This window comes from Salmo trutta, chromosome 35 (assembly GCF_901001165.1).
Source record: "Salmo trutta chromosome 35, fSalTru1.1, whole genome shotgun sequence".
Classification (NCBI taxonomy): domain Eukaryota; kingdom Metazoa; phylum Chordata; class Actinopteri; order Salmoniformes; family Salmonidae; genus Salmo; species Salmo trutta.
This window is the reverse complement of record NC_042991.1, coordinates 11,590,812-11,617,163: the sequence shown is the minus strand read 5'-3', so window position 1 is coordinate 11,617,163 and position 26,352 is coordinate 11,590,812. Positions and strand designations below refer to the sequence as shown.

The window sequence follows — 26,352 nt, the reverse complement described above, 5'->3', positions numbered from 1 at the left end:
TAACCAAAAAAGTGTTTAACAAATATTTGTGATTCTTAAAATTAGCCACCCTTTGCCTTGATGACAGCTTTGCACACTCTTGGCATTCTCTCAACCAGCTTAATAAGGTCACCTTGAATGCCTTTCAATTAACATTTACATTTTAGTCATTTAGCAGACGCTCTTATCCAGAGCGACTTACAGTAGAGAATGCATACATTTCATACATTTTTTTCTCCGTACTGGTCCCCTGTGGGAATCGAACCCACAACCCTGGCGTTGCAAACACCATGCTCTACCAACTGAGCCACACGGCTCAGTTAACCTCTTAATTTGTGGAATTTCTTCCCTCAATGTTTTTGAGTCAATCAGTTGTGTTGTGACAAGGTAGGGGTGGTATACAGAAGATAGCCCTATTTGGTTAAAGACCAAGTCCATATTATGGCAAGAACAGCTCAAATAAGCAAAGAGAAACGACATTCCATCATTACTATAAGACACGAAGGTCAGTCAATCTGAATGATTGTGGAGGCCAGGTCATCTGATGCAGCACTCCATCACTCTCATTCTTGGTCAAATAGCTCTTACACAGCCTGGAGGTGTTGTTGGGTCAATGTCATGTTGAAAAACAAATGATAGTCCCACTTAGGGCAAACCAGATGGGATGGCGTATCGCTGCAGAAAGCTGTGGTAGCCATGCTGGTTAAGTGTGCCTTGAATTCTAAATAAGTCACATACGGTGTTACCAGCAAAGCACCCCCACACCATCACACCTCCTCCTCCATGCTTCACAGTGGGAACTACACATGCGTTTACCTACTCTGCATCTCACAAAGACACGGCAGTTGGAACCAAAAATCTCAAATTTGGACTCATCAGACTAAAGGACAGATTTCCACCCATCTATTGTCCATTGCTTGTGTTTCTTGGCCCAAGCAAGTCTCTTTTTCTTATTGGTGTCCTTTAGTAGTGGTTTCTTTCCAGCAATTTGACCATGAAGGACTGATTCACATAGTCTCCTCTGAACAGTTGATGTTGAGATGTGTCTGTTTCTTGAACTCTGTGAAGCATTTATTTGGGCTGAGTCAGGTAACTCTAATGAACTTATCCTCTGCAGCAGAGGTAACTCTGGGTCTTCCTTTCCTCTGCTGGTCCTCATGAGAGCCAGTTTCATCATAGCGATTGATGGTTTTTGCGACTGCACTTGAAGAAACTTTCAAAGTTCTTGAAATTTTCCGGATTGACTGACCTTCATGTCTTTAAGTAATGATTGACTGTCATTTCTCTTTGCCTATTTGAGCTGTTCTTGCAATAATATGGACTTGGTCTTTTACCAAATAGGGCTATCTTCTGTATACCACCCCTACCTTGTCACAACACAACTGATTTGCTCAAACGCATTAAGAAGAAAATAAATTTTACTAAATAACTTTAAGGCACACCTATTAATTGAAATGCATTCCAGGTTCCTCATGAAGCTGGTTGAGAGAATGCCATTAGTGTGCAAAGCAGTCATCAAGGCAAAGGGTGGCTACTTTGAAGAATCTCAAATATAAAATCTATTTTGATTTGTTTCAAACTTTTTTTGATTACTACATGATTACCGTGACAACGTGCCCCAGGGAATAGGAACATGCTTCTTATTCCGTGTCTTACATTTGCCTTTCCTCCCTTCCTCTACTGTGGCCACTCTGATCTCCATGACAACAATTCCCTCCGCTAGATGATATCAATGGAAATGGTCATAGGCTATAAAAGAGAGAGCTTGAGTTAGAATTTGTTCATGCTTCCTTTGTTGTCACCCGCCAAAAAAACAATATCTTCGCCATAGGAGTTCTGTTGTTGCGTTATAAATAAAGCAAATTTGGTTTAGGTGGTTGAGATCATATGTGGCCTTGTAGATGTACAGTATGCTGTTGTCTTCTACCTCAAAGGCTTTTCCCTCTGTTTCCTCTGGGTAGAAAGGGGAGCAGGGTATTTGTTCAGATAACAGTCTAGGCGTAACGTGTAATATGTAACAACTTCTGCTTTGTGATATGCCACCGTATATGAACATACGAGCACATTTGACCATCTCTTTCCCTAGGCTCTGACACAGGTCTATACCATCTTATAATGAATATAGAACCCGGGGCTATAGCAGAGATCCTGTTGAGCTAGAGATGTGTTGTGTTGTTCTTACAGACCCAGGGAAAAATGACAGTGTTACAACATATCTGCCTTTCTAGTGTCTCACCATGCAGAGTGTGTTGGGGCTGTAGTAGGGCTTATACCCAGCTTATCAGATCCCCGGAATATAGGATGGCCCAGAGCGGTACATATCCAAATGTAAATAATTAAATGGTTCTGGGATGTCCAACACATTCAACTACAGTTCAATTAAATAAAGTATAGTGTATTCTCTCTTGTGCTATTATGTTGTGAAAAAAGATGTATGTGTAATTTTACTCTCTCGCTCTTTGTTACAGTTTTTAACAAAGGCACAGGTGTGGTCGATTATGTTACGGTTGTGTTACTATAATGGCAGTGGCCTTGACTATGAGGATCTCTCAGTGTCATGCTGTAGCTGTAGTGTGCTGTGGTGTTCTCACAGCTCCTCGCTGGCCCTGCCTCACTAACCTCAGGTGTGAGAGAGATGGGTGAAACTGTGAAAGCACTTCCCGTGTTCCCGTGAAAGTTGTGCTCTCCTGTCCGCCTACAAAATAACTTAACTGTTAAACGTGGTTCTCATACTCCGTCCAAACCATAGAGATACCGTTTTCATTCCGTGCGCCAAACTGTGCGAAACGACGTGTGAAACATCAGTGAATGTTTGAATATTTGAATATTTATCATCAAAGTGAATATGATAAGAGCCTTTTCTAGTTTTTAGCTCAACATTTTGTTCTGAATGTGATTAAAATGGACACCTTTTTTTGGAGGGTCAAGCCTGATTGCGCGTCTAGCTGGTGATTTCTTCAGTTGCCGGTGGTAATTATATGCTCTGCCTGATAATGGTGGCTGCAGCGCAAGGCTGGATGATGATTCTGAGACTCTTAGAAGCACTGATTAGTTCCCTAAAAACAGACTGGGAGGGAGAATCGCCCATGTCCACCATTTTGTAGCACCACAAGGAGAAAGGCTAGGCTGTGTGTGTGTGTGTGTGTGTGTGTGTGTGTGTGTGTGTGTGTGTGTGTCCTTCCTTCCCTGAGCGTCTGCTAAATGACTAAAATGTTCAAATTTGTGTGTGTGTGTGTTTACGGTGGGTGCGTGCGTACGTGTGGTCCTTTTAGAATACCCACGTTAAAGGTAACGGTTGTTATAATGAGCCCTGTAGTCTCGGTCTCGATTTTGTCTTGTTTCTTTGTTGTTGAAAGATCATGTAACCACATTACATGGTGTATGTCAGATATACGATAGCCTTGAATCATTCACATTACGCAAACTCACATGGCCACACACGTATGTACACAGGCGCAGACACACAGACACACAAGCACACACACTGAAACACACCAATACACACACACACACACTGCACGGCCACCCTGTAATCCCCTTCGGCTCACGCACACACAATACGCCACATACACTCACTCCCGCTTCCAGAAATTAAGATGAGACAGTTTGTTGAGAATAATTGCAGTAAAAATAAATCACTTTGCTGCCAAAATATATCCCACTCTATGCTATGGAGATTTAGCCTGAGAATTGGATTCCTTCGGCTGTGAAATCCCTTTCTGTAGTCCTGCCGGCCATGCACATCATTATTCTACACTATAGCATAATACATAGGCAGGAAACACTATTGCTGTCTTCAATGCACAGGCATTGAAATGATTGATGTTTCTGACCGTCTACGAGACAGGTGTGTGATTCATAATGCAGGCATCAGTTCATTGGTTTTGCATCAGTGTAAAGGTGAGGATTAAATCTTCAGAAGCCTAGAGGTAAAATCATTGGGATTTGACTTTGTATATAATCTATGTCAGGAAGTCTGATCTGCGTTAAGTTCCAAAAATAGAGGATATGCATGATTCAGAACCTGTCCACATTGAACTTTCATCAAGCCTGTATGAAGTGAAGGAACCAACACAGATTTTCCTTATTTTGTCGAACCCCAAACCCTCAAGTCTTTTCTTTCTCAGTTCTGCTAGTATTCTGGCCTCAGTGTGAGGTTGGGTCAGAGAGAGAGGAGAGAGATTACAAAGCCCAGTAAGAGAAATTCCCCAGGCTGAGAGCCATGATAGCTTTGTTACTGCCTGACACAACACCCTGCTGCCTGTCACATCTCCTATGGTCCTGTTGTGGGTTTGTCTCTAGACTCAGACAGAAAGCATCAACCCACCATCTCGCCATCCCTCTACTTCCTGACAGAGCACCCCACTGCCTGTCGCACAGTGGCCAATCTCCTCTTGTCCTGTTGTGGGTTTGTTTTCCAACTCAGACATGGGTTCCCTCTGCTGTGAGAATGTGGTACATTTGTTCCTAGACTCCGACATCTCTATGCTGTGAGACGTATTGGAGAACAGGTGAGAGCCTCAGGGCAGAGACCCCCTCAGGCACACAGGCTTCAAACATGTTCAGTGTGCCAAGCATGGGTTACATACAAGTAAATGGGTACAGGCATAAGGATGTTTTGGGCTGAAGCGGGAAAACAAATCAAATCAAACTTTATTTGTCACATGCTCCGAATACAATAAGTGTAGACTTTACCGTGAAATGCTTACTTTACAAGCCCTTAACCAACAGTGCAGTTCAAGAAGAAGACAATCTCTACCAAGTAGGCTAAAGTAAAAAGTAATAATAAAAAGTAACACAATAAGAATAACAATAACGAGGCTATATACAGGGGGCACCGTTACCGAGTCAGTGTGCGGGGGTACAGGCTAGTTGAGGTTTTTCTGCAACAAAAGACCTAGAATGTGTTGGGCTCACAGCTGAAACAATGGATCCAGGGCAGCTGTACGATTCGGATGGATAGTGAGCTGAGATGTGTAGGGAGAGACTGAGATTGGTGGAACAGCCTTTGTTTTAAAGTCTGAGTTAGTTTTCTTCTCTTCTCTCTGTGTCCTTTCCTGCATTTGCTATCAGAATAACTTGCAAGCAATATCTTCTCTCAGGAATATACAGGCTTTTTACACACATAATGTGACTTATTAATCATATCATATACAGTGCCGTCGGAAAGTATTCAGACCCCTTGACTTTTTCCACATTTTGTTAGGTTACAGCCTTATTCAAAATGGATTATATTGGTTTTTTCCCTCATCAATCTACACACAATACCTCATAATGACAAAGCAAAAACAGGTTTTTAGACGTTTTTCTAATTTATATATAAAAAACAAAAATTAAATATCACATTTACATAGGTATTCAGACCATTTACTCAGTAATTTGGTGAAGCACATTTTGCAGTGATTACAGCCTTGAGTCTTCTTGGGTATGACACTAGAAGCTTGGCACACCTGTATTTGGGGAGTTTCTCCCATTCTTCTCTCCAGATCCTCTCAAGCTCTGTCAGGTTGGATGGGGAGCGTTGCTGCACAGCTATTTTCAGGTCTCTTCTGAGATGTTCGATCGGGTTCAAGTCCGGGCTCTGGCTGGGCCACTAAAGGACATTCAGGGACTTGTCCCGAAGCCACTCCTGTGTTGTCTTGGCTGTGTGCTTAGGGTCCTTGTTCTGTTGGAAGGTGAACCTTCACCCCAGTCTGAGGTCCTGAGCGCTCTGGAGCAGGTTTTCATCAAGGGTCTCTGTACTTTGCTCCGTTCATCTTTGCCTTGATGCTGACTAGTCTCCCAGTCTCTGCCGCTTAAATACATTCCCACAGCATGATGCTGCCACCACCATGCTTCACCATAGGGATGGTGTCAGGTTTCCTCCAAACGTGACGCTTGGCATTCAGGCAAAAAAGTTTAATCTGGGTTTCATCAGACCAGAGAATCTTGTTTCTAATGGTCTGAGAGTCTTTAGGTGCCTTTTGGCAAACTCAAAGTCCACTGTCATGTGCCTTTTACTGAGGAGTGGCTTCCGTCGGGCCACTCTACCATAAAGGCCTGATTGGTGGAGTGGTGCAGAGATGGTTGTCCTTCCGGAAGCTTCTCCCATCTCCACAGAGGGACTCTGGAGCTCTGTCAGAGTGACCATCGGGTTCTTGGTCACCTTCCTGACCAAGGCCCCTCTTCCCCGATTGCTCAGTTTGGCCGAGTGGCCAGATCTAGGAAGAACCTTGTTCTTTCCAAACTTCTTCCATTTAAGAATGATGGAGGCCACTGTGTTCTTGGGGACCTTCAATGCTGCAGAAATGTTTTTGGTACCCTTCCCCAGATCTGTGCCTCGACAAAATCCTGTCTCGGAGCTCTACGGACAATTCCTTTGACCTCATAGCTTGGTTTTTGCTCTGACATGTACTGTCAACAGTGGGACCTTATATAAACAGGTGTGTGCCTTTCCAAATCATGTTCAATCAATTGAATTTACCACAGGTGGACTCCAATCAAGTTGTAGAAACATCTCAAGGATGATCAATGGAAACAGGATGCACCTGAGATACATTTTGAGACTCATAGCAAAGGTTCTGCATACTTATGTAAATAAGGTATTTCTGGTTTTTATCCACTTTAGATTAAGGCTGTAACGTAACAAAATATGAAAAAAGTCAAGGGGTCTGAATATTTCCCGAATGGACTGTATATTATATATTTTACAGCAATTCAGTCTCTCTCTCGCTCTCACACACACACATAACCACACACACACACACCAGATCACCCTCTCTGTCTCTTTCTCTCTCTCTCTCTCTCTCTCTCTCTCTCTCTCTCTCTGAATATATTTATAATAAATAGACTCTCTAATCGTGGAGTGTGTGTATTCGCCGGCATATCAGGGCCATGGTGGTGAGCCTAACTGCCTGCCTTCTCCTGGGCGGCTACAGCTATCATGGAGATGGCGGAGGAGGTGAAGGCAGCAGCAGCCGCGTTTCATTAGTCTGTCAAACTCAATGATATTTAGAGCCTAGCAGGCAGCGTGGTGGTCCAGCTCTGCAAACTCAATCAGCGCTGTGATTTCATAACCCTGCTCTGTGACACCTCTTATTTTATCTACCTGCTGATCCCTTCTAATAAACGCCGCTCCCCGCCATGCTGAAATACGACCTCTCTGTCCTCCCCAGGTGAGGCCCGAGAGAAGAGGCGAGGGGATAAATCTGAATTGTGGGATACTGGAGGTTGGCTGATAATCCACCCGGTCGGCAAACCCCCCCCAATCCGTCTGCATCCCAAATGGCACCCTATTCCCTATATAGTGCACTAATTTTGACCAGAGCCCTATGTGCCCTGGTCAAACGTAGTGCACTAAATAGGGAATAGGGTGCCATTTGGGATGCACACACAGTCCCCTGACCATTCCCCCTCCCTGCTGCACAAATCACAGCGTTTCAGTTGGACAAGGCTGATCTGTGGCTCTGGGTGTTTCATGAGAGGCCATTGATTGCAGAGGAAGGAGGAGAGGAGGAGCAGGCTGTAAATAACATGAGCAGGAAGGAGAGGAAAGCTAAAAGGAAAACAATCTGTAGGCAGAGAGGGAGGAGAGAACACTATGTAAAGAATAATAAACACAATGAAAGATGTTTGACTTGAGATGATATACTGTAGGAAGCTCGGCCTGGGGTGGAATATTCTGAAAACGTACCGTACAGTATAGGCTGGCTAGATGTCCTTGAGTGGGATGGTAGTAGGAGATTGTTGCCGGGCATATACAACACCATTTTGCCACGAATCTGCCACGTTTTTGCCGTTCCCGACAAATGTTCCTGATCAGGGTCAAATCCTATGAACTTGGGCTAGGATCAGTACGTCGGAACTCGTGTAGTTTGAGCGTGTCAAGGACGCACCGATGATAGCTGTTCCATTCTCCAGACCCTTGCTGGATGTCCCGGTCATTTTTCATTACGTGCATATTGTAGTATGAGCACTGCCACGACGAGGTTGGGCAAGGACTACTGCCAATAGCCAAGAAGCACTCAGCATGTGAGACCAAAACAATGTGTGGGTTCGTTTTGCGTGGCCCGGTGCCCCGGGTGGGTGGAGTTTGTACAATTTAGACTATTCTATTGGTCTTTAAGTGAAATCTTCACCCACCCGGGGTACCGGGCCATGCTAAACAAACTTGCCCGTTGATGGTGAAGAGGAAAGCAACAACAACACGTACCATGTGGACCGAGGTAACGGAAGACAGATTAATGAAGCTGTGGAGAGAACGCAGCCTTTTCAATATTACCTCTGCGTCCTACCATGACAGAAACCAAAAAGATAAAGGCTCGAATAAAATAGCCTCTCCCCTATAACAACCTGGTTTTCTATTAAAAAAGTGATATCATTACCCTAAAGGTTAGTCTGTCCAACCATTGGCGGGTCCATATTCTGCGCCTCTTTTTTGATGTTTCTCCACATAATAATGTGCCCCCTAATAAAGCAGCTCGCTGTTTGCGTGTCGGCATTTTTCTACCAGTGCAGGATCAATTAGGGAATCATGGTGTAATGTGGTGAGCACCCACGTCCTGGGGTTGAGGATGGACGGAATAAAAGATTTGGGACAAGGAAATCGAGAACTGTCCAATTTGTTAAGATTTTCTCCGCTCGGCTGATTCAAAACAGCTTCCATACAGATATCTTTAACTTAGGTGATTCACAGTGTGTGTTCGTGACTCAATGTGCCGTTCAGTCTCACCATGTTCTTTGATGTCTTCTCTCTTTCTGTTTGTCTCTGTGTGTCTGTCCCTTGTGTGTCTCTGTGTCCCCCTCCACCAGCAGACGACAGATGACATAGTATCGTCGGCGGAGTGTTCCAGCGACGACGAGGATCTGGAGGAGTGTGATTCTGGACACGCAGGTGGGATGGGTGTGTCGAGTTGTGCTTGCTCAGACCTACCCGTCTTTCTTTCTTTCGTACTTTGATTTGCAACCAAAACCAAAAAGAGGATCGTTCTCCTCTAAGCATCATGTCCCACGGGAGCCTAAAGTGTAACTTCAAAAGACTTCCTAAAAGCACCAAGAGACACGGTAGCACAAGTCTAAGGTTTTAGCTAAATGGAAAGTCGAAAGAGCTCTAAGCACTTTGGAGTTGGATGAAAGTAAGATAATATCCTTAGCATGCCCTCTGTAGAAAAGTTTGAAGTTATATTTAGGCTCCAAACTGTAAGTAACCGCATATATACATAGTTCTAGACACACACACATATAGTATAGCGTGATAGCCTATAGTCAGTGATATAGTTTTAGTATAGTCTCTAATTTAAGTTACACTTAGCTATGGGGCCTTTGGTCGTTAACATGGTAAAGACTGTTGATACTATTTTTGTTCTCTCAGCATTCAAGAGAGCAAACTTTCAATCAAAAAGTACAAAATTAGTATCAAGCTCCATGTTCACCTGTCCAAACTGATGCTTCAAAATGTATCTGTCCTGTTTTATATGGTTGACATGTTTCTTGCTGTGCGTGTGTGTGCGTCTTCTCCACAAAGGATACATTTTGAGATCTATTTTTCGAAGAACAAAATGCTTTCAGCATAGATACTGTGATATGTGGCAGACTAACTGCAACGGACCCAGTCCTCCTCCTCTCTCTTTCTCCTGTTTGTTCCTTTGTTTCCTTATACGTCGGAGGCTTGCCTTACCTGAAACATTCTAATAGAGAACAGATATCCTCGAATTTCTGTGCGCATCGTTTTTCTCTCTCCCCTCCTATAACACATATAGTTTTGACACCAGGTTAAAGTGAGATGTACAGGGACTTTAGAAAATATGAATTGACTTAATCCACATTTTGTTGTGTTACAGGCTGAATTCAAAATGGATTAAATATATATTATCATTTTTACCAGTCTTCACACAATACCCCATAATGACAAAGTGAAAATATGTTTTTAGACATTTTTGCAAATGTATTAAAAATTAAATACAGAAATGTCTCATTTACATAAGTATTCACAATACCGGTTGCTCAGCTTGGTCAGACAGCCAGCTCAATTTTGGTTGTCATAGCACAGGGGTGTGAATACTTATGCAAATTAGATATTTATTTTCAATATATTTGCAAAAATGTTTAAAAACATGTTTTCACTTTGTCCATTTACTTATTTTTGGATCAATTTTGAATTCAAGCTGTAACACAACAAAATATGGAACAAGTCAAGGGGTATGAATACTTTCTGAAGGCAATGTAACTCTCACTTCCCTCTACAGTAGTGTGAAATAATCATAACACATAATACCAAAGGTGATAATTAAGTGTGTTTTACATGGAAACAAGTCACTTGTTTTGAGACGACTTGGGTTTAGGGTTTTATGCATGTTAATATTCATATCAAGCTGTCAATCATGTTCCCAAAAGAGCTTAGCCAGTTGTGTTGTCTGATAATAAACCCAGATGGACTCTTATTGCTCCTGAGAAGGAATAACTACTAACTAATACTGTCTGGTTCAATGGGTGAACCAGCACAGAAATAGAAATGACTAGGGCTTACTGAGAATGGTGCGACAAACCAAAAAACATCCAGTCAGCAGCAGTACTGTGGGTGAAAACAGCTCGTTGATGAGAGAGTTCGAAGGAGAATGGCAAGAATCGTGCAAGCTAACAGGCGGGCCACAATCACACAAATAATGTCTCAGTACATCTCAGAAACGCATCTCGGGAACACACAACTTGTCGATCCTTGTCACGGATGGGCTATTGCAGTGGGTTCCATTCCTATAAGCTAAAAACAAGAAGAAGCGTCTCCAGTCGGCACGCGATCACCAACACTGGGCAACTGAGGAGTGGAAAAACATCGCCTGGAACATGACAGTGAGTTCAGTTTACTTGAGTGGCCAGCGCAGTCCCCAGACCTCAACCAAATAGAGCATCTTTGGGATGAGATGGAACGGCTGTTCGCAGCATGAATCTGCAGCAACTATGTAATGCCATCGCATCAGCATGGACCAACATCCCTGTAGAACGTTACCAACACCATGTAGAATGCCCCCGGATAATTCAGGCTGTTCTGGAGGCAAAGGGGGGTCCGACCCTGTACTAGATGGGTGTACCTAGTAAACTTGCCAGTGAGTGTATATCTATGGTGTGAAGGACCTCTTCCCCCTCTCTCTCCTCCCCTGAAGCCCTGTGGCAGTCATTCACTGGCGAGCAAAATCGTTTTAATTACTGGGCTGTCCTTCAAAATGCCATCATAGAACACTAATTAATGCCCCACTAATCTGCCTAAATATGCCCGGGCTAATTACGAAACATATGTCCACTTTTCACCGAGCACAATGTGAAGCAGATTCCATTAAGACCAATTGAAATGCAGTATTTGCCTATTCTGTTATTCCTGGTAGAAGATCATGGATCGACGATTCTGCGTATTTATTTATATATTTAGGTTTGAGATAGGTTTCTGAATATGTGCACAGGGATAAGGAAGTAATTCCACAGTTTATAATCTCTAGTGCTTTGTCATCTTGTAGTTTTCTTGTAACATTCGTTGCGTGGAAATTGCGCTTAAGGTTTTTTTTAGCAGGAATGTTATCTATTTTTGTACGTGGTCTTTTTGATTTGACTATTGTCGGGAGAAAGTAATTTCCTCTGCAAAGCCATGCATTCGATAACTTTATGTTATCTTGTGTCATGTAGTTACAACATCTGTGTTTACCCTAAAAGAAATGAAATGGACATGGCTGACAGCTTGAACAATTAAAAAAAAAAAGTAACTTAAAACCCAAGTTTTCTCAAAAGCAAAAGTGTTAGTAAGTCAGTAACTACAGTATACTATGAACTTGTTAGTCCGAATTTAGTCAACTTGGTACCCCCCCTCATATAGTGATGATAATAGTGAACTACATTTAGTCATACACAGTCATACATACATACCTCTCACCATGTTGACACAGAAATTCATATCCTCATTCTGATCCCCTGCTTCCGGTTTTGTTAACAGTTGCATGACATTGTTTTTTATTTGTTTTGTTTCTTTTTCATTTGAATCTTTTAATTTTCCATGGTGAAGTGCATTCTGGACATCTCTCCTCCGCTGTACCCTCTTCTGACTTACTGTTTCATTTGTTATGATTTGAGTTGTCCGGACTCATTTATTTGTTTATCTTGGTGCCCCTCATCCGTCCATCTACCAGGATAGAGCTGCTCCCTCCGTTTTGCCTCATCTTGTGCCGCATGATATTTTGGTGGTTGAAAAAAAAAAAAAAACAGTTCTCCTACTCATCTTCTTGTTTATGTTTTTTTGCACCATTAAAGACTGATTCTGAAACATCCCCCATTTTCGATTTACAACACAGGAAATGAAAGGCAACAAAATATTTTCTTGCCATCATCCTTTTTTGGGCCTTGTGCAGGCAACCCCATTCTGTCTCAAGAAAGTTGTGTGTGAAAGAATGACTCCCGCCCCCACAACATCCTACCCCGACCCCAACCCAACCCCATCCAACCCCGCCTTCTGTCTCACAGCCTTTCTGCATATACATGTCTGTTTTGAATGCAGATGGCATAAAAATAATTTTATTGCCACAAAGTATATCTGTTTTTCTATTCTATATCTGTTGCTCCTAGTAGAAGGCATTTGTGGCATGCATACGTACGTGACTGTACAGTAGACTTGAAGACTAACTTCCTGTAACTTTCTCGGTGACTCCTCCTCCTTCTGCTAATGCATGTGAATTTAATTGGCAGCCATTTTCTATGCTTCTAATTCCACCCATAACTTTGCTCTCAGGCTAACCCTGCCCCGCCCTGCCCACTGTTGTTATGTGTTTAGGGGCAACAGTGGTGGTTTAAAACCCAGCCACTGTCGCCCCTCCTGCTTCTCGTCTCGTTTCTGTGTCTGTGTTTGTCTGTGTATGACTGCCAACCTGTTGTGTCTGTCCTTACTGTTTGTCTGTGATTGTTTTGTCTATGTTTTAAAACTGTCAACCTGAAACTACCCTCTGATCCTGAGCGAGTTACACAAGAAGGTGACAGGAACAGTGCAGGAACAGAATATTCTACACCTGGGGCTGACTCCATTTCAAGAACTACAGTTGTGCACTGTACCGGTTCGATAAGTAGATGACAACACAATTAAGGACACTTCCCCTAACTTACTTTCTTGTCAACCCTCATTTAGACAGCTAAATCTACGATAGATGTTAGCCCCTTCAGTAGTTGACAAAGTGACTGACTGGCAACCAGGAAATCCACATGCTGTTCAAGTCTCTTGTGAGGGGTCATCGTTACAAAAGATGCTGCTGATGATCAATCACTTTGGTCACCCTAACCAATTCGGCCAATCATTGCATTGCACATTTACATTTTAGTCACTTAGCTGACGTTCTTATCCAGTGCAACATTGGCGACATTGTACATTCTTTTTCAAATAACCCAAAGAGCAGAGTGGCAGATCGACAGGTACAGTAGAGTTAACTTCACGGCGCCACATTCAGTCTCACGGTGCCTGCATAAAACGAGGACACGGGACAGCCATCCAGCAGAAGGAGAAACGACATGTAATAAAATCTTATGAAATGTAACCGCGTGAGCCATTAGATTAGCGTATCAACGACGATGAATAGGCCCAGCGATCTAATGGAGGACTAACCTAATTCTGCATGTCTCTTTAACACATGAGGCGGCAGGGAAACAGGGAAAGGGAAACCATTGAGGAGGCTGTGTTAGAACGGGAGCGATGTAGCCCATGATTTCTTTATCGTAGCGCTGATGGTAGTGCTGATGAGATGAAGGACCAGGACGAAGCGGGGGCGTCAGGCGGGCGGCGGGCGCGATGAGGAGAGAGTGAACTGTGAGCGGGATGGATCAGTGACTCGCTCTCCCTCTCTCCCGCCTAGTGGCATTACGGTGGACCTTGGCTGGCTGGAGCTGCCGTCGTCATGCCCCATCGGGCTGACTGTCACTTCAACACAGGCCCCAGATCAGTTTAAAGGTTATTCAGCTGACATGTCATCGGAGCGGTGAGGTGAGCTTAATGGCCCTTCGACAAATCGACCGGCCGACAGGGGACTTGCTTTGCTGCTTTACACCGCGGTGGCTGGCTGGAGGATGCCAATTTAATAGGCCGGAGTGCACCCAGCCAGCCTGCCACACTGTCTTACAAAGGACAGCACAATCTGACAAAAAACATCCTAGCTATCTGCCATTAAGGGATAGGGCAGGAGGACACCCCCCTGAAAGAAAATCTCTCCCCTGGGTTATCTGCCACGTGCCACCCACACGCCCGGATAAGGGACACCCCCCTGAAAAAGAAGTCCCCCCCACCCCTGTAGAGTAGGACATTGGTGCTTCCTCACAAACTGGTGAAGTCTTCTTGCTGTCTGTATTCTGACAAGCTGTCAATCTTCTCTTAAATGTATGCTGCTGAGATTTACCTCAAGCGGAAAAGATGAACTTTTAAGTTAATGCTTGGTAGAAAGCTCAGACTTCCCCCGATGCACCTGTATGTTATAATAAGCCCAGGTGCTGTATATCTCTTTTAATACTCTGACAGTAAGGGCTCGATTCAATCAGATCTGCTTTAGCCGACATCCACATAGCAGTTGTTTTGGTGGTGTCGGAGGTGGAACTGCATTAGAGCTGTCAAATCCAGAAGTGGCTCCTGGCATTATACTTAAAGCCGACATTACCACATTAACAGAAATCCCATGCAGACTTGTTTACAAGTTTGAACACTGGAATGTAAGATGTAATCTACACCTTGATTAGGCTGATAGAAATCCTCACTATTTTGTTTGTGATTTTTCAATTTTTGTGTAATTATTTCTATTTAGCCTACACTTTCTCGCTCTGAACTTGTCACGTGAGTGGGGTGGGTGTGGCTTCGTGAGAATGGTTGCAAGAGCAGCTGCTCACCGGTTTGACGACTCCAACTACCACGTGTATCCTGGACATACGGCTAATAAAACTTGAAACTTGGGGAGGACAGTTACTGCAGCTCTGAGATTTTGATCAACGTCCTGGTTCTCTCTGGAAGTTAAGGTGGATGTATGTGTACGTGACCAATAACATTTGAGTTGATTTAGTGAGGTTGAGGACGGTTTTGTTCAATCTGCTTTTGTCCCGTCTAGTCTGACGCATCCTACATCAGCGTTCGTCTGTCTGAAGGAACACTTTCTTTATAGGATGACGTCAGAAGATGTTAGTGCATCATGCTGCTTCCCTATGTAGTCTCGAGGCTTTCTTTTGAGACTTTATCACCATGGGAGAAAGAAAGAGAGCGAGAAAAAGAGTAAGAAAACACTATCTAGTGTACCTCCAGGTCTGCTGAAGTGTACACTGTAGGCTTAGCACAAAGCCCCTCCGTCTTGACATTAGCTGAGAAAACGAATACGAACGGCGTCTCGTTAAGCAAACTCATTAGAACGTGCAGTGTTTGCACTGAGGTAAAACACTGTGAAATGTGCAGCGCTGGTAAGAGAGCTAACGCAGAGGATTAAAGTGTTTACTAAAACGTCAAGGTCCTCTGGCAGGCTTTTGCTTCCCAGAGCCACACACACCTCTCAGAAACACAAACACACACACACACTCTCTCACACCCAGGCAGCTCCCTTCAGATGGGATGTAAAGGTTTTGTTGATCTAGCAGGAAAGCTAACAATTGCCAAAAGCTTTTAGATGTTCAAGGAATGAAGGAGTGAGCGTAAGGATGCAAACAAGGCCAAGACGATACAGGGTAGATGGAGATAAACAGACTCTGAAATCACTTAGTGAGCGATGCTACTGTTTATCTAACAAGGCAGGTAGCCGATTCCTGATTAAAACATTACCATAGCCACACAATGGCAACAGAAACGCTGAATTGGTGTACAGAGCAGAGTACATTGTCTCTAGAATACACACCTGGGCTTGGCGGTTATCCACGGACCCTGTATGTTGTTAGCTAAATAACGTGACATGCACATTGACATCCTAAGGCAAGTGCCAACCAATAACACTAAAGATACCAAAGCTCTCTTTCATAGTGATAAACATAAATATACCATTATATCCACTAACGTCTCTCAGAGAACTGTTCCAGAGCCAAAAGCAGAAGATCCAGGACTATAGATCTAAAAAGAAATGTTGTTGTCCCCATGGGGTATGGATAGCCCCATCTCCTTGTGCCCTCTTGTGGAACTTCGTCTGAACACTGTTTATCTGTCAAGCAAAGGCTGTTGGTTATGCATTAGCATAAAACTGAACTAAACTAAATTTAATAAAATCCGATGTTAATTAATTAAATTCCAAGTTGATTAATTAGGTAAAGACGTTCACCAATGGTTTTCCTTCTTCCTACCAGATGGTTAATGTAAATAATAGTAAATGGTTCTTTGCCTGAAAACAATATACCCTACAGCCTTTGGTACAATGACCTCTAGTGACCTTTAACCCCCCCCTGACACCATGACCCCCAGCTTGCTGTACTGTTACTGTATATTACTCTCCCTAAATGCAACTTACTTAAAGCATGCACTAACCATGAACCTAATGGTAAAAACAACAAAAATATAAAATGTCCAATATTACCTAACCTCTCTCTGACGTACACCCAGATTGCACGCCTGTTTTGTGTTTTAAAAATACTAACAACAGATATGTATTTCATAAAGAAATAACTAATAATAATGTTATTATTATTAGTTATATATGAAGGTGGTGACAATTTCCCCTACGAACTGTCCCTCCTCTCTACGTCTGCCTCAGTGTGTGCTTTCTGGTTGTTCATCTTTGATAGTGTGTGAGAATTTTTTATGCTTTGAATTTCTTGCTTGCCAATTGTTTTTTTATTTGTCTGTTTGTACATATATGTAAATATACATATATGTGGATATCTATGTTAATTACTGAAATTGCTCAAAATTACCTCTTTAACAATCTGATAATTAGCTTAGAAGTACTATTGATAATGTTATGAAGACATTAATTCTTAATAAGTACATTTCTTCCTTTTTTCTTAATGATTTTGATTGGTCGACTGTGGATGGAAATCCACAGCTCTGATTGGCTACCCGAAACACCTGACCCATTATACAATAACAAATTACAAAATCATTTTATTGAGAAAAAATTGAAGAAAACTCCAAAATACAATTATCCTCACCACTATCTGTTTCAAATTGTTTCAAAGCTGTTCTTACACTGATATATTCTTTCCTGTTATTCAATTAGCAATTTTGATTACATTTGGATTAGAATGAATTCATTGATTATTAATTTGTGCATGGCAAAGAAAGAAGTTGCAGCTTAGGGTTTGTAAAAACTGTGTTGAAAGTGCTGTTCTCTTCTGTAGATGGGCATGTACATGCTCATGGTTTGTATGTCCCCATCCCTTCCTTACAGCCAAAAGCTCTAATGCCGCCCGGCCGCTTCGTGCCACCTTTACATGGACATGGCAACTGACGTACACATTCACCCCCATCTATGTCATTTTTTACCTAGTCTGTTCATAGGTTGCCCTCCCCCCTCCCACCCCTACCCCCCCAACCCCCTTTACATAGAGAAGTTAAGATACAGTCATCCATTCGTTCAAAACTAATGAACAACGAAGTTCAAGTTAAAGGAGAAAAAAAACGCTCAATAATCAGACTGTAGATATTTATGGAGAAGCTACGTAAAAGCAGCTTATCTCTCACAAAGCCAAGACTTATCTATAGATGTACAGTTTTCTTTTTATAAAAACAAAAACGACTATATCAAAAGAAAAAAAATCCTGAACAGAATGGTGAAGATTATTTTTCATGTCATGATGTGTGGATGTATGTGTTGTTTCCTCCCTGTACCATCCTGTCTAAAAGAGAAATAACTTACTCAGTTAATCAAAATTGTTCAAAAGAAACTAACCTAACTTGTCCAAAAGCATTCTCACACAACTTTCTTTTGTAAATTGTTTTCTTCCTGCCAAAATCATGCGGGCAATTTGTTGATGTAAGTTTACAAAATTGATGGTATGCTTTCTTCCTTTTGAAAAGTATTTTTTGTAGGCTCTATTATGATTTTTCAAGCTGACTTTATTTCACCTCTTTCTACGTACTAATCCTTCTTATGGATAAATCTATCTGTGCCTTTAGTTTGTGAATGTTGAAGAAGTTTGCTCTAACTCTCAGTTTGACAGTCTTAACTGTGTTTGCATTGCTTTACTTATTTTTTTTATTTTGTTTTCTTTTGTATCATTTTTATTGTTATTAGAGATTTGCATCTTCTTTTAGTGCCCTGTTTGTGATGAGCCTTTGCAGTGTATAAGCTAGCCACCTTGGCAAGAGGTTTATGCAGATTCAACCGACATCTGAATGTTACTTTTGAATGTTTTTAGAAACAAATCTAATAGTAAAATAATATAATAAAGGACAAGAGAAGGTAATAGAAATGATAGATACATAGAAAACTGCCATGTTCCAAGACTAGCCAAGAACACACATACAGTAACTGATACTGATATAAGTGGGCTTCTACACTTGACAATAAATAAAAGCAAAACATTCAGTTGTTGTTGTTGAACTGTCAGGTGACTTTGTGCCATTGTGGTAACTGTATAAGATAAGTCAAAAGGCAAGGGGCTAGGGTCTGTGGGGGAGCCTACTGAAGTCATCATAGAGAAACATGAATATAAGAAGAAATACTTTGCTCAGTTTCATTTCATTAGACCCTAACAATAGCTACAGAAAGTTTAGCCTGGTCTCTGCACCCTAGAGGAACCCGACAAGGTTAACCTCTATCTCCATTATTATTTACATTGGCCAATAATCCAAACACACATAGGATAGCAATTTCTCACTTCATGCTGATGCCTTATTGCTTTACATTAGGAATGCAGAGAAGTCAGTGCCCCAGTAGCTACAAAAACTACAAGACTATAGAGCAAGCTATCTTTGCCTTTCAGCAAAACTTGAGCATTATTAGTTAAAACAGGGGTGGGCAATTCCAGTCCTCGAGGACCTGATTGGTGTCACAGTTTTGCCCCAGCTAACACACCTGACTCCAATAATCACCTAATCATGATCTTCAGTTTAGAATGCAATTTGATTAATCAGCTGTGTTTGCTAGGGATGTAGAAAAAGTGTGACACCAATCAGGCCACTGAGGACTGGAGTTCCCCACCCCTGAGTTAGAACATACACTGAGTGTACAAAACATTAAGAACTCCTTCCTAATATTGACTTGCACCCCCTTATGCCCTCAGAACAGTCTCAATTCATCGGGGCATGGACTGTACAAGGTGTCGAAAGCATTCCACAGGGATGCTGGCCCATGTTGACTCCAATGCTTCCGACAGTTGTGTCAAGTTGTCTGGATGCCCTTTAGGTGGTGGACCGATCTTGATACACACGGGAAATTGTTGAGCGTGAAAAACCCAGCAACGTTGCTGTTCTTGACACACTCAAACCGGTGCGCCTGGCACCTACTACCATACCCCATTCAAAGGCACTTAAATCTTTAGTCTTGCCCATTCACCCTCTTCATGTCAAATCATATCAAATTGTATTAGTCACATGCGCCGAATACAACAGGTGTAGACCTTACAGTGAAATGCTTACTTACGAGCCCCTAACCAACAATGCAGTTTAAAAAAATATGAATAAGAAATATACACAACAAGTAATTAAAGAGCAGCAGTAAAATAACAATAGCAAGATTATATACAGGGGTGCACCGGTTCCGAGTCAATGTGCGGGGGCACGGTTAGTTGAGGTAATATGTACATGTAGGTAGAGTTATTAAAGTGACTATGCATAGATGATAACGACAGAGAGTAGCAGCGGTGTAAAGGGGGGGGGGGCAATGCAAATAGTCTGGGTAGCCATTTGATTAGATGTTCAGGTGTCTTATGGCTTGGGGGTAGAAGCTGTTTAGAAGCCTCTTGGACCTCTCAATGGCACACATAAACAATCCATGTCTTAAATGTCTCAAGGCTTAAAAATCCTTCTTAAAACTGTTTCCTCCCCTTCATCTACACTGATTGAAGTGGATTTAAGTGACATCAATATGGGATCATAGCTTTCACCTGGATTCACCTGGTCATGGAAAGAACATTTTGTACAGTCAGTGTATTTCTCAAGCGTATATTGTATCCAGACAGCCAGACACTAGCAATGCTAGACCAGGCAGAATCAATACAGTTACACCCTGGTGTGTAGGTTCCAGAGCTACAGACCCAGCAAGGATAATGATATCTCTGTCCACAAAAAGAGTACACTTGTTATTGAACTTGAAGCGTAGGAGTTTTAGGTGTGGTAAAAATTATGTTTGATATTTTGGCTCACCCTTGCACATCCCTTGCAGCCTTTTGATGCAATGTATACATTTTTATGGCTATTGTTTCTTTTCAGTTTATGGTCTTGTTTGATTGGTTCTGGTTTCATTGAATTTGCACTGGTATAGTATTTTCTATTCTTTATTATTTTTCTTTAATGTTGATATGATTTCCTTTTGTTTGTTTTTTGTTACGCTTTGCTTTTTATGTTTGATGTAATTACTTTCCGGTGTTTGATTAATTAGCTATTGTCTGCGTTCAGAACGTCATGCATGTCCTCTAACGTGTCTCTTTTCTGTTTCTGTTTGCAGGAGGGGAGTTAGTCATCCCCGTACTTGTAGAGGATCCCATAGACATCCCTCCTGTCTCCACCCATTCTCCTTTCATCCCCCTCCCCCCAACCCTCCGCCCCGTCTTCACCATTATCGAGGCCACCAAAGAGTCCCTGCCCATGGCCACTGAGGCGGGGGTACCTTGCTTGTCGGACCGAGGCAGCGATGATTGTGATGATGGTCTTGATGATGGTGATGATGATGATGATGATGATGGAATGGTGATATCGGGGTTTGGCTCTGGCGAAGCTTTCGACTCTAGCCTGCCCCCCACTGACGATGAAGATTTTTACACCACCTTCTCCCTGGTAACAGATAAGATCTTGACCACGTCGGCCTATGAAGGTGGCTACAAAGCTCTCGCGCCCAAGTGGGAGGCCAAGGACTTGAGGCCTAGCAAAGCCTCAGAGGCGGGTAGGACTACACCCACCCCGCCTCTACCCAACCTCGGGGGCACTGTAGCGGAGGCGTCCCTCCCCTCGGATGGCACGCCGCCCAAACTGCCCGCCGGGAAAATGGACAACCGCGAGGTGATCAAACCCCTACAGCCGGACATTGTCCTGCTGCCTCTGCCGACCGCGTCCTTCGACCTGGACGGCACCAAGCCCCGCGGGCCCCTCATCACCTCGCCCATGCTACGCACGGTGCCTGCCACGTTACCCACCGTACCCGTCGTAAGGCGGGTGCCCCCGGGGGCCTCGGAGGTGATACGAGAATCCAGCAGCACAACAGGTATGGTGGTGGGCATCGTCTCGGCCGCGGCACTCTGCATCCTCATCCTCCTCTACGCCATGTACAAGTACAGGAACAGAGACGAAGGCTCCTACCAGGTAGACGAGACACGGAATTACATCAGCAACTCGGCACAGACCAACGGCGCCGTGGTGAAAGATAAAACGCCCAGTGGGGGCAGTGGTGCCAAGGGAGCCAGCAGCAAGAGACCGAAAGACAAGGACAAGGAATACTATGTATAGAAAAAAATCAACCATTCCCAATGCAAACAAAAAAATATAAAAAAACTGTTTGGAGAAAATAGGAATAAACGCTTGACAGTACCATATTGGGAGCTGTAATTCAAAAAGGAAAACAAAATCTGCTCATGAGAACTCAAAGTGAATGAGTCCAAGTTTAAACATTTTCAAATGTACTGTGACCTAAAAGCACACTATGGTAAGCATACAGAGAAACAGGCTGATAGGGACACTACTATAAGAGACCTTGTTGTGACGAGATGACGGAGCTCTGTCCGGAGTCGTTGCCAGAGGTTTGGCAGTGTAAGATACTTCACTGTTACTTCGCTATCCCTCCCAAGTGACTGTCAGAGATGTGTGATCCTTGGCGTAAACAACCTTGTCCATTGTAACCCTGTAAAATAACAAAACAAACAACCATAATTTCGGCCATTCTGAGCATGCATGTGAGATGTATGTGACGTGGTGCTGGCATCTGTGTGAGGGACCTGAAGATAAGAACGATTGGTCAGTTAAAGATAAAGTTTGAAAGACAAAACATAATTAGCATCAAATATTTCCATTTCTATGCCTAGCATTGGTATAAGGGAAGGTATGTGTGTAGTAGCTAAGGTGTATTTATTCCGCCCTATGCTTTTTGAGGGATGAGACATTGTCAGGGCTGACCAGTCAATGCTCAATGAATGGTAGTGCAGTAATGTATCTCCATTTTGTTTTTACCTTTTTTCCCCACCGGTCTCAAATAAGGATTTGAAATCTACAGTATGCATGACATCCACAATCAAGAGGGTATTCAACCGTACTAGAGTGGATGCAGCAGGAAAAATGCTATGGTTTTTTAATTATATATTTTACAGAACATTAGATCCCTGATAGCATTTTTATTTCAGTTAATTTCGTTTTTCATAGAACACTGATTCAGTTATTTGTTACATTCTGTTTGTCCCATTTCTCAGTGTGTCGAGGTTTATTCAAAGTCCTGATGTCTGAGAGATTTTTGGTACAATATTGAAAACAATGTGGCTAAAGAAGACTTAACCAATGTGAAAAAGTTTAGAATTCTTTTCTGTTGTCACAGTCAACTGTGTCAAAACAACAAATATGTTTACATATGTTATTGCATCATAGCCGTCGTCCTTTGCAGGTCAATATTGTACATAACATTTGATTTTTTTTTTGTATTGTACAGACAGATCATTTGAGCTGATTTATTTTCTCGGTGTACTACAATACATTACAAAAATCTAAGCTTTTTTTGATGTTGAGAAAGTGATTATTGGAGAAAGACTGGAGAAAGCGATGCTGTACTTGCATTTTGTTTGTAAGGAGAGGAGGAAAATGTTGATAAGTTAGAAAATCTAGTATTTTTGGATGGTGTTTCTAAAACGCATGAATATTTGACCAATGGGAGAAGTCAATCGATATTGTACTAGGGCCTCCTGATTTTGGATTACGTTGATAGTTTATTTGTTTTTTGTTTTTTTTTACATAAAAACAGTGAAGAGAAACCTGATAATAAAGAAAGAATCTGGTGGATTTTTGAGACCCAGTACTGGCACCTTACTAAGATACAGGATTATGTTTTTTTTTTACTGTGATGTCTATGTTCCTTCCTTTCGGTTTTTGCTGTTCTTTTATGTTTATGTTTCTCCTCTTATTGTGCAGTTTTCATTTGAAGTCCTATCATTTTTATGACAGTTTGGGCTGGCAGTACATTTTTTTGTATTTATTTATTACTTAATATATTTGATTGTGTCTTGTTCAGTTCGCATTCTAAGCAAATCTCAAGTCGTTGTGCACATTCATTTTGATTTTGTGTTGTTATTACTGCTTTTCAACCCATTAATAAACCCCAGCAATAAAATGTTCTTCCCCAAGTTTTCAATGGTAGATTATGGTTAGCTGTCTGTCATGTGGTGTGGGTGTGAATGTAAAAAAAAGAGCATAGACATGAATGGAAGGGGAAAAGAAAGAGAAAGAGAAAGAGAAAGAAAAGGTTGATATGGAGAGGGTTTGTGAGCTTTTAGAAGTACATTCATCAGTAACAGAGCACAGAGACAGGATTCGGTTTCTCAACCTGTGTCCATTACCTAAATCATCTTATTCCAAAATGGATGAATGATTTTTTTCCATTAAAAGTAGGGCCGAGGCGATACCAGTATCGCGATACTCGTTAGTATCGTGGCAAGGAAACAAAACACGAAACGGATTTAACTTCTTTAGGAGAACAGCGCTAATGTTGGAAACAACCATCATTATGTTGTCATCCAGAGTCATATTTATTTATTTTCTAATCTAGAACACATATTTTATATACAGCAGGTTTTTAAAGGACCAAAGAGTTTGGCCTGCTTAGCATAAAAAAATGTTATCATGGAAAAATGATTGCCATACTGGTATCGTCACAGCCCTAATTAAAAGTCCTAAACACAATAGTACATTTTTAGATTAATCTTCAGGTAATCTTTTAACATGACCAGATATTCCTCTAATTCCTTTTTACAAACAAGGTTTCCATCCAACCTTTTTATGCGAGAAAAGTACATTCACAACAGGCCTGATGGAAACAGCGAATTTGTCGGTAAAACAAAATATGCTAGACAAGGTGGAAACTTTTTTTTGTGTGTCTGTAAAATGTATTATGAGAGAAATGGGGGTGGAAACAACTTTATGCGCAAATATTGATATAATAATCATATCAAAGTAAACTTGGAGTCACGCAATGAGTTGTGTGGTCCTCCCACTACAAGGCTACAGATGAAATAAGATATGATGAACTTCACAGGGAGGTGAAAGTGCACGGTGATGAGCTAGATTTGCCTGGATACCCAAACTCCTTGCTCCGACAAACGCTACGCCACACCCACAGAAGTTAGTTTCTTCTCCGCAATGAGTCTGGATCTGATGCCGCATTCAAAACAACTGGGAACTCGGAAAAACACTAGCTCAGACTGGGAAAAACTTTTTGAACGGTCATCCAACTCGGAATTCCAAGTCGGAAACTCTGGCATCTTTCTAGAGCTCCAACTTTCTTACCTAAAGATCACTGACATCATGATTTGACCTTGTTGAATTAACAAGCTGTTGGCTAGAGCGCCCGTACCAAGATCAGAGTGGGCACATTCATCAGTAGAGTTGGTTGGAAACCCATTTAAATTAGATGTTTTAAATCGGTACATGGGAATTTAACCGCAAAAGTGATTTTTATGTGCGCTACATCATCCCGCACAGCCTATTACCCGCAACAAGTCAATTAGATAAAAACACTTCTCTGGTGGGAAAATGTGCATATTGTTTTTATGCAGATTTGAGAATATTCGCATGAAAATCTCACCAATTGTATGGAAGCCTAGCTATAGCTAGAGTCAGTGTTAACTCTCCTATACCCTCCAAGCACAGCCGTTTCTGAGAAGAGACTGGAATAAGAAGAATGCCATTATCCCCTTCCATCGCCAGGTCTTTGTGGTAATGCATGAATGGGGGGAATGAGATATTTCTTTTCTTCTAGGCACCATATGGACAGGTTATGACTTTGTGAATGGCTGGCTGCTGCACCTGCTTCCCAGACCCATTTTTACACCATTCCATATTTTGCGCTAATGGGCCACACAGTCCTGATCATTACCTTGGAATAGCCCATTGATGTAAGTTAGAGGGCTGTAAGGAGTATATTTAGCCAGCACAATGACTACATATTAACTCATTCATTCTGCTACTGCCAAGGGTAATAAGAGTCCAACAGTTTTTTTTGTTTTCTTTACGACCTAAAAGTACTTTCACATTCTCATTGAGTGACCTGACATGCTCTTTTTGACTCTCAATGGGAACATTTTAGTAGGCTTACAGTACTCGTGGTTGGTTGGGCTTAGTGAGGTTGCTAGTATTGACTCTGTAGGAATGTATGTATGATGCATAGAAAACCAATAACCGTGTATTAGTGTATGAATGGGTTTGTCCAAAAAAACACCTGACTGCACCAATCAGTAGCCTGTCTATAACTGTAAGGCTGGATCATAGGAGGAAGGAGGAAGCAGGTGACTGACTGAGCCTTTAGTGATGTCACACACAGCTGCTATTTGGTGGTCTTGGGTGGCTCATTTGGTAAAAGTGTGGCACAAGCAACACCAAGGTTGTGGGTTCAATATCGCACAGTCATGACATACCAATACGAATAATGAATGCACTCGTACTTTAAGTTGCTTTGTGTAACCTTGTCTGCTAACTGACAGGTAATATTTCAGGTGTACGCTGGCCCACCCTACCCTGTCACCTCAGGGCCATGTAACCAGCGGGTGGGTTAACTGTTGTGCTTGATGGCTCAGAGAGACTGTTTTCTTTTTTTTGTCAAATGTGCAGAAATAGGTTACATCAATTTGCCCAAACAGATTGGATAATTCATACCATTCAATCGAACCCCTTCTGTTCTTCCATATTTATTTTATGCTACAGCCTTGTTCTAAAATGGATTACATTAATAATGTTTTGCGTCAATCGACACAAAATACCCCATAATGACAAAGTGAAAACCGGTTTTAGAAATTTTTGCAAATTGATATATAATTTGTTAATCTTGAAATAGCTTATTTACATAGTATTCAGACTCTTTGCTATGAGACTAGAAATTCAGCTCAGCTGCATCCTGTTTCCATTGATCATCCTTGAGATGTTTCTACAACTTGATTGGAGTCCACATGTGGTAATTTAATTGATTGGATATGATTTGGAAAGGCACTCACCTGTCTATATAAATCCAATTTTATTTGTCACGTGCGCCAAATACAACAGGTGTAGACCTTACTGTGAAATGTTTACTTACAAGCCCTAACCAA

At 42.0% G+C, this 26,352-nt stretch overlaps 1 protein-coding gene across 15 annotated transcripts in view; it reads left to right on the top strand.

Moving 5' to 3' along the window:
* Window positions 1-23,400, top strand: part of LOC115174620 (neurexin-3b) — a 343,543-nt gene extending 320,143 nt beyond the window's left edge. For 6 of the 15 annotated variants that reach the window (XM_029733338.1, XM_029733330.1, XM_029733329.1 and 3 more), the window contains 2 exons: window positions 8,770-8,851; window positions 20,532-23,400. In XM_029733338.1, coding sequence (XP_029589198.1) covers window positions 8,770-8,851; window positions 20,532-21,526 — 1,077 coding nt within the window. In that variant the 3' untranslated portion in view covers window positions 21,527-23,400. Of the gene's footprint in view, window positions 1-8,769; window positions 8,852-17,312; window positions 17,448-20,531 lie in introns of those variants that run through there. The other 9 variants (XM_029733339.1, XM_029733333.1, XM_029733332.1 and 6 more) reach the window with 3 other exon arrangements.
* The last annotated feature ends 2,952 nt before the right edge of the window (window positions 23,401-26,352 follow it).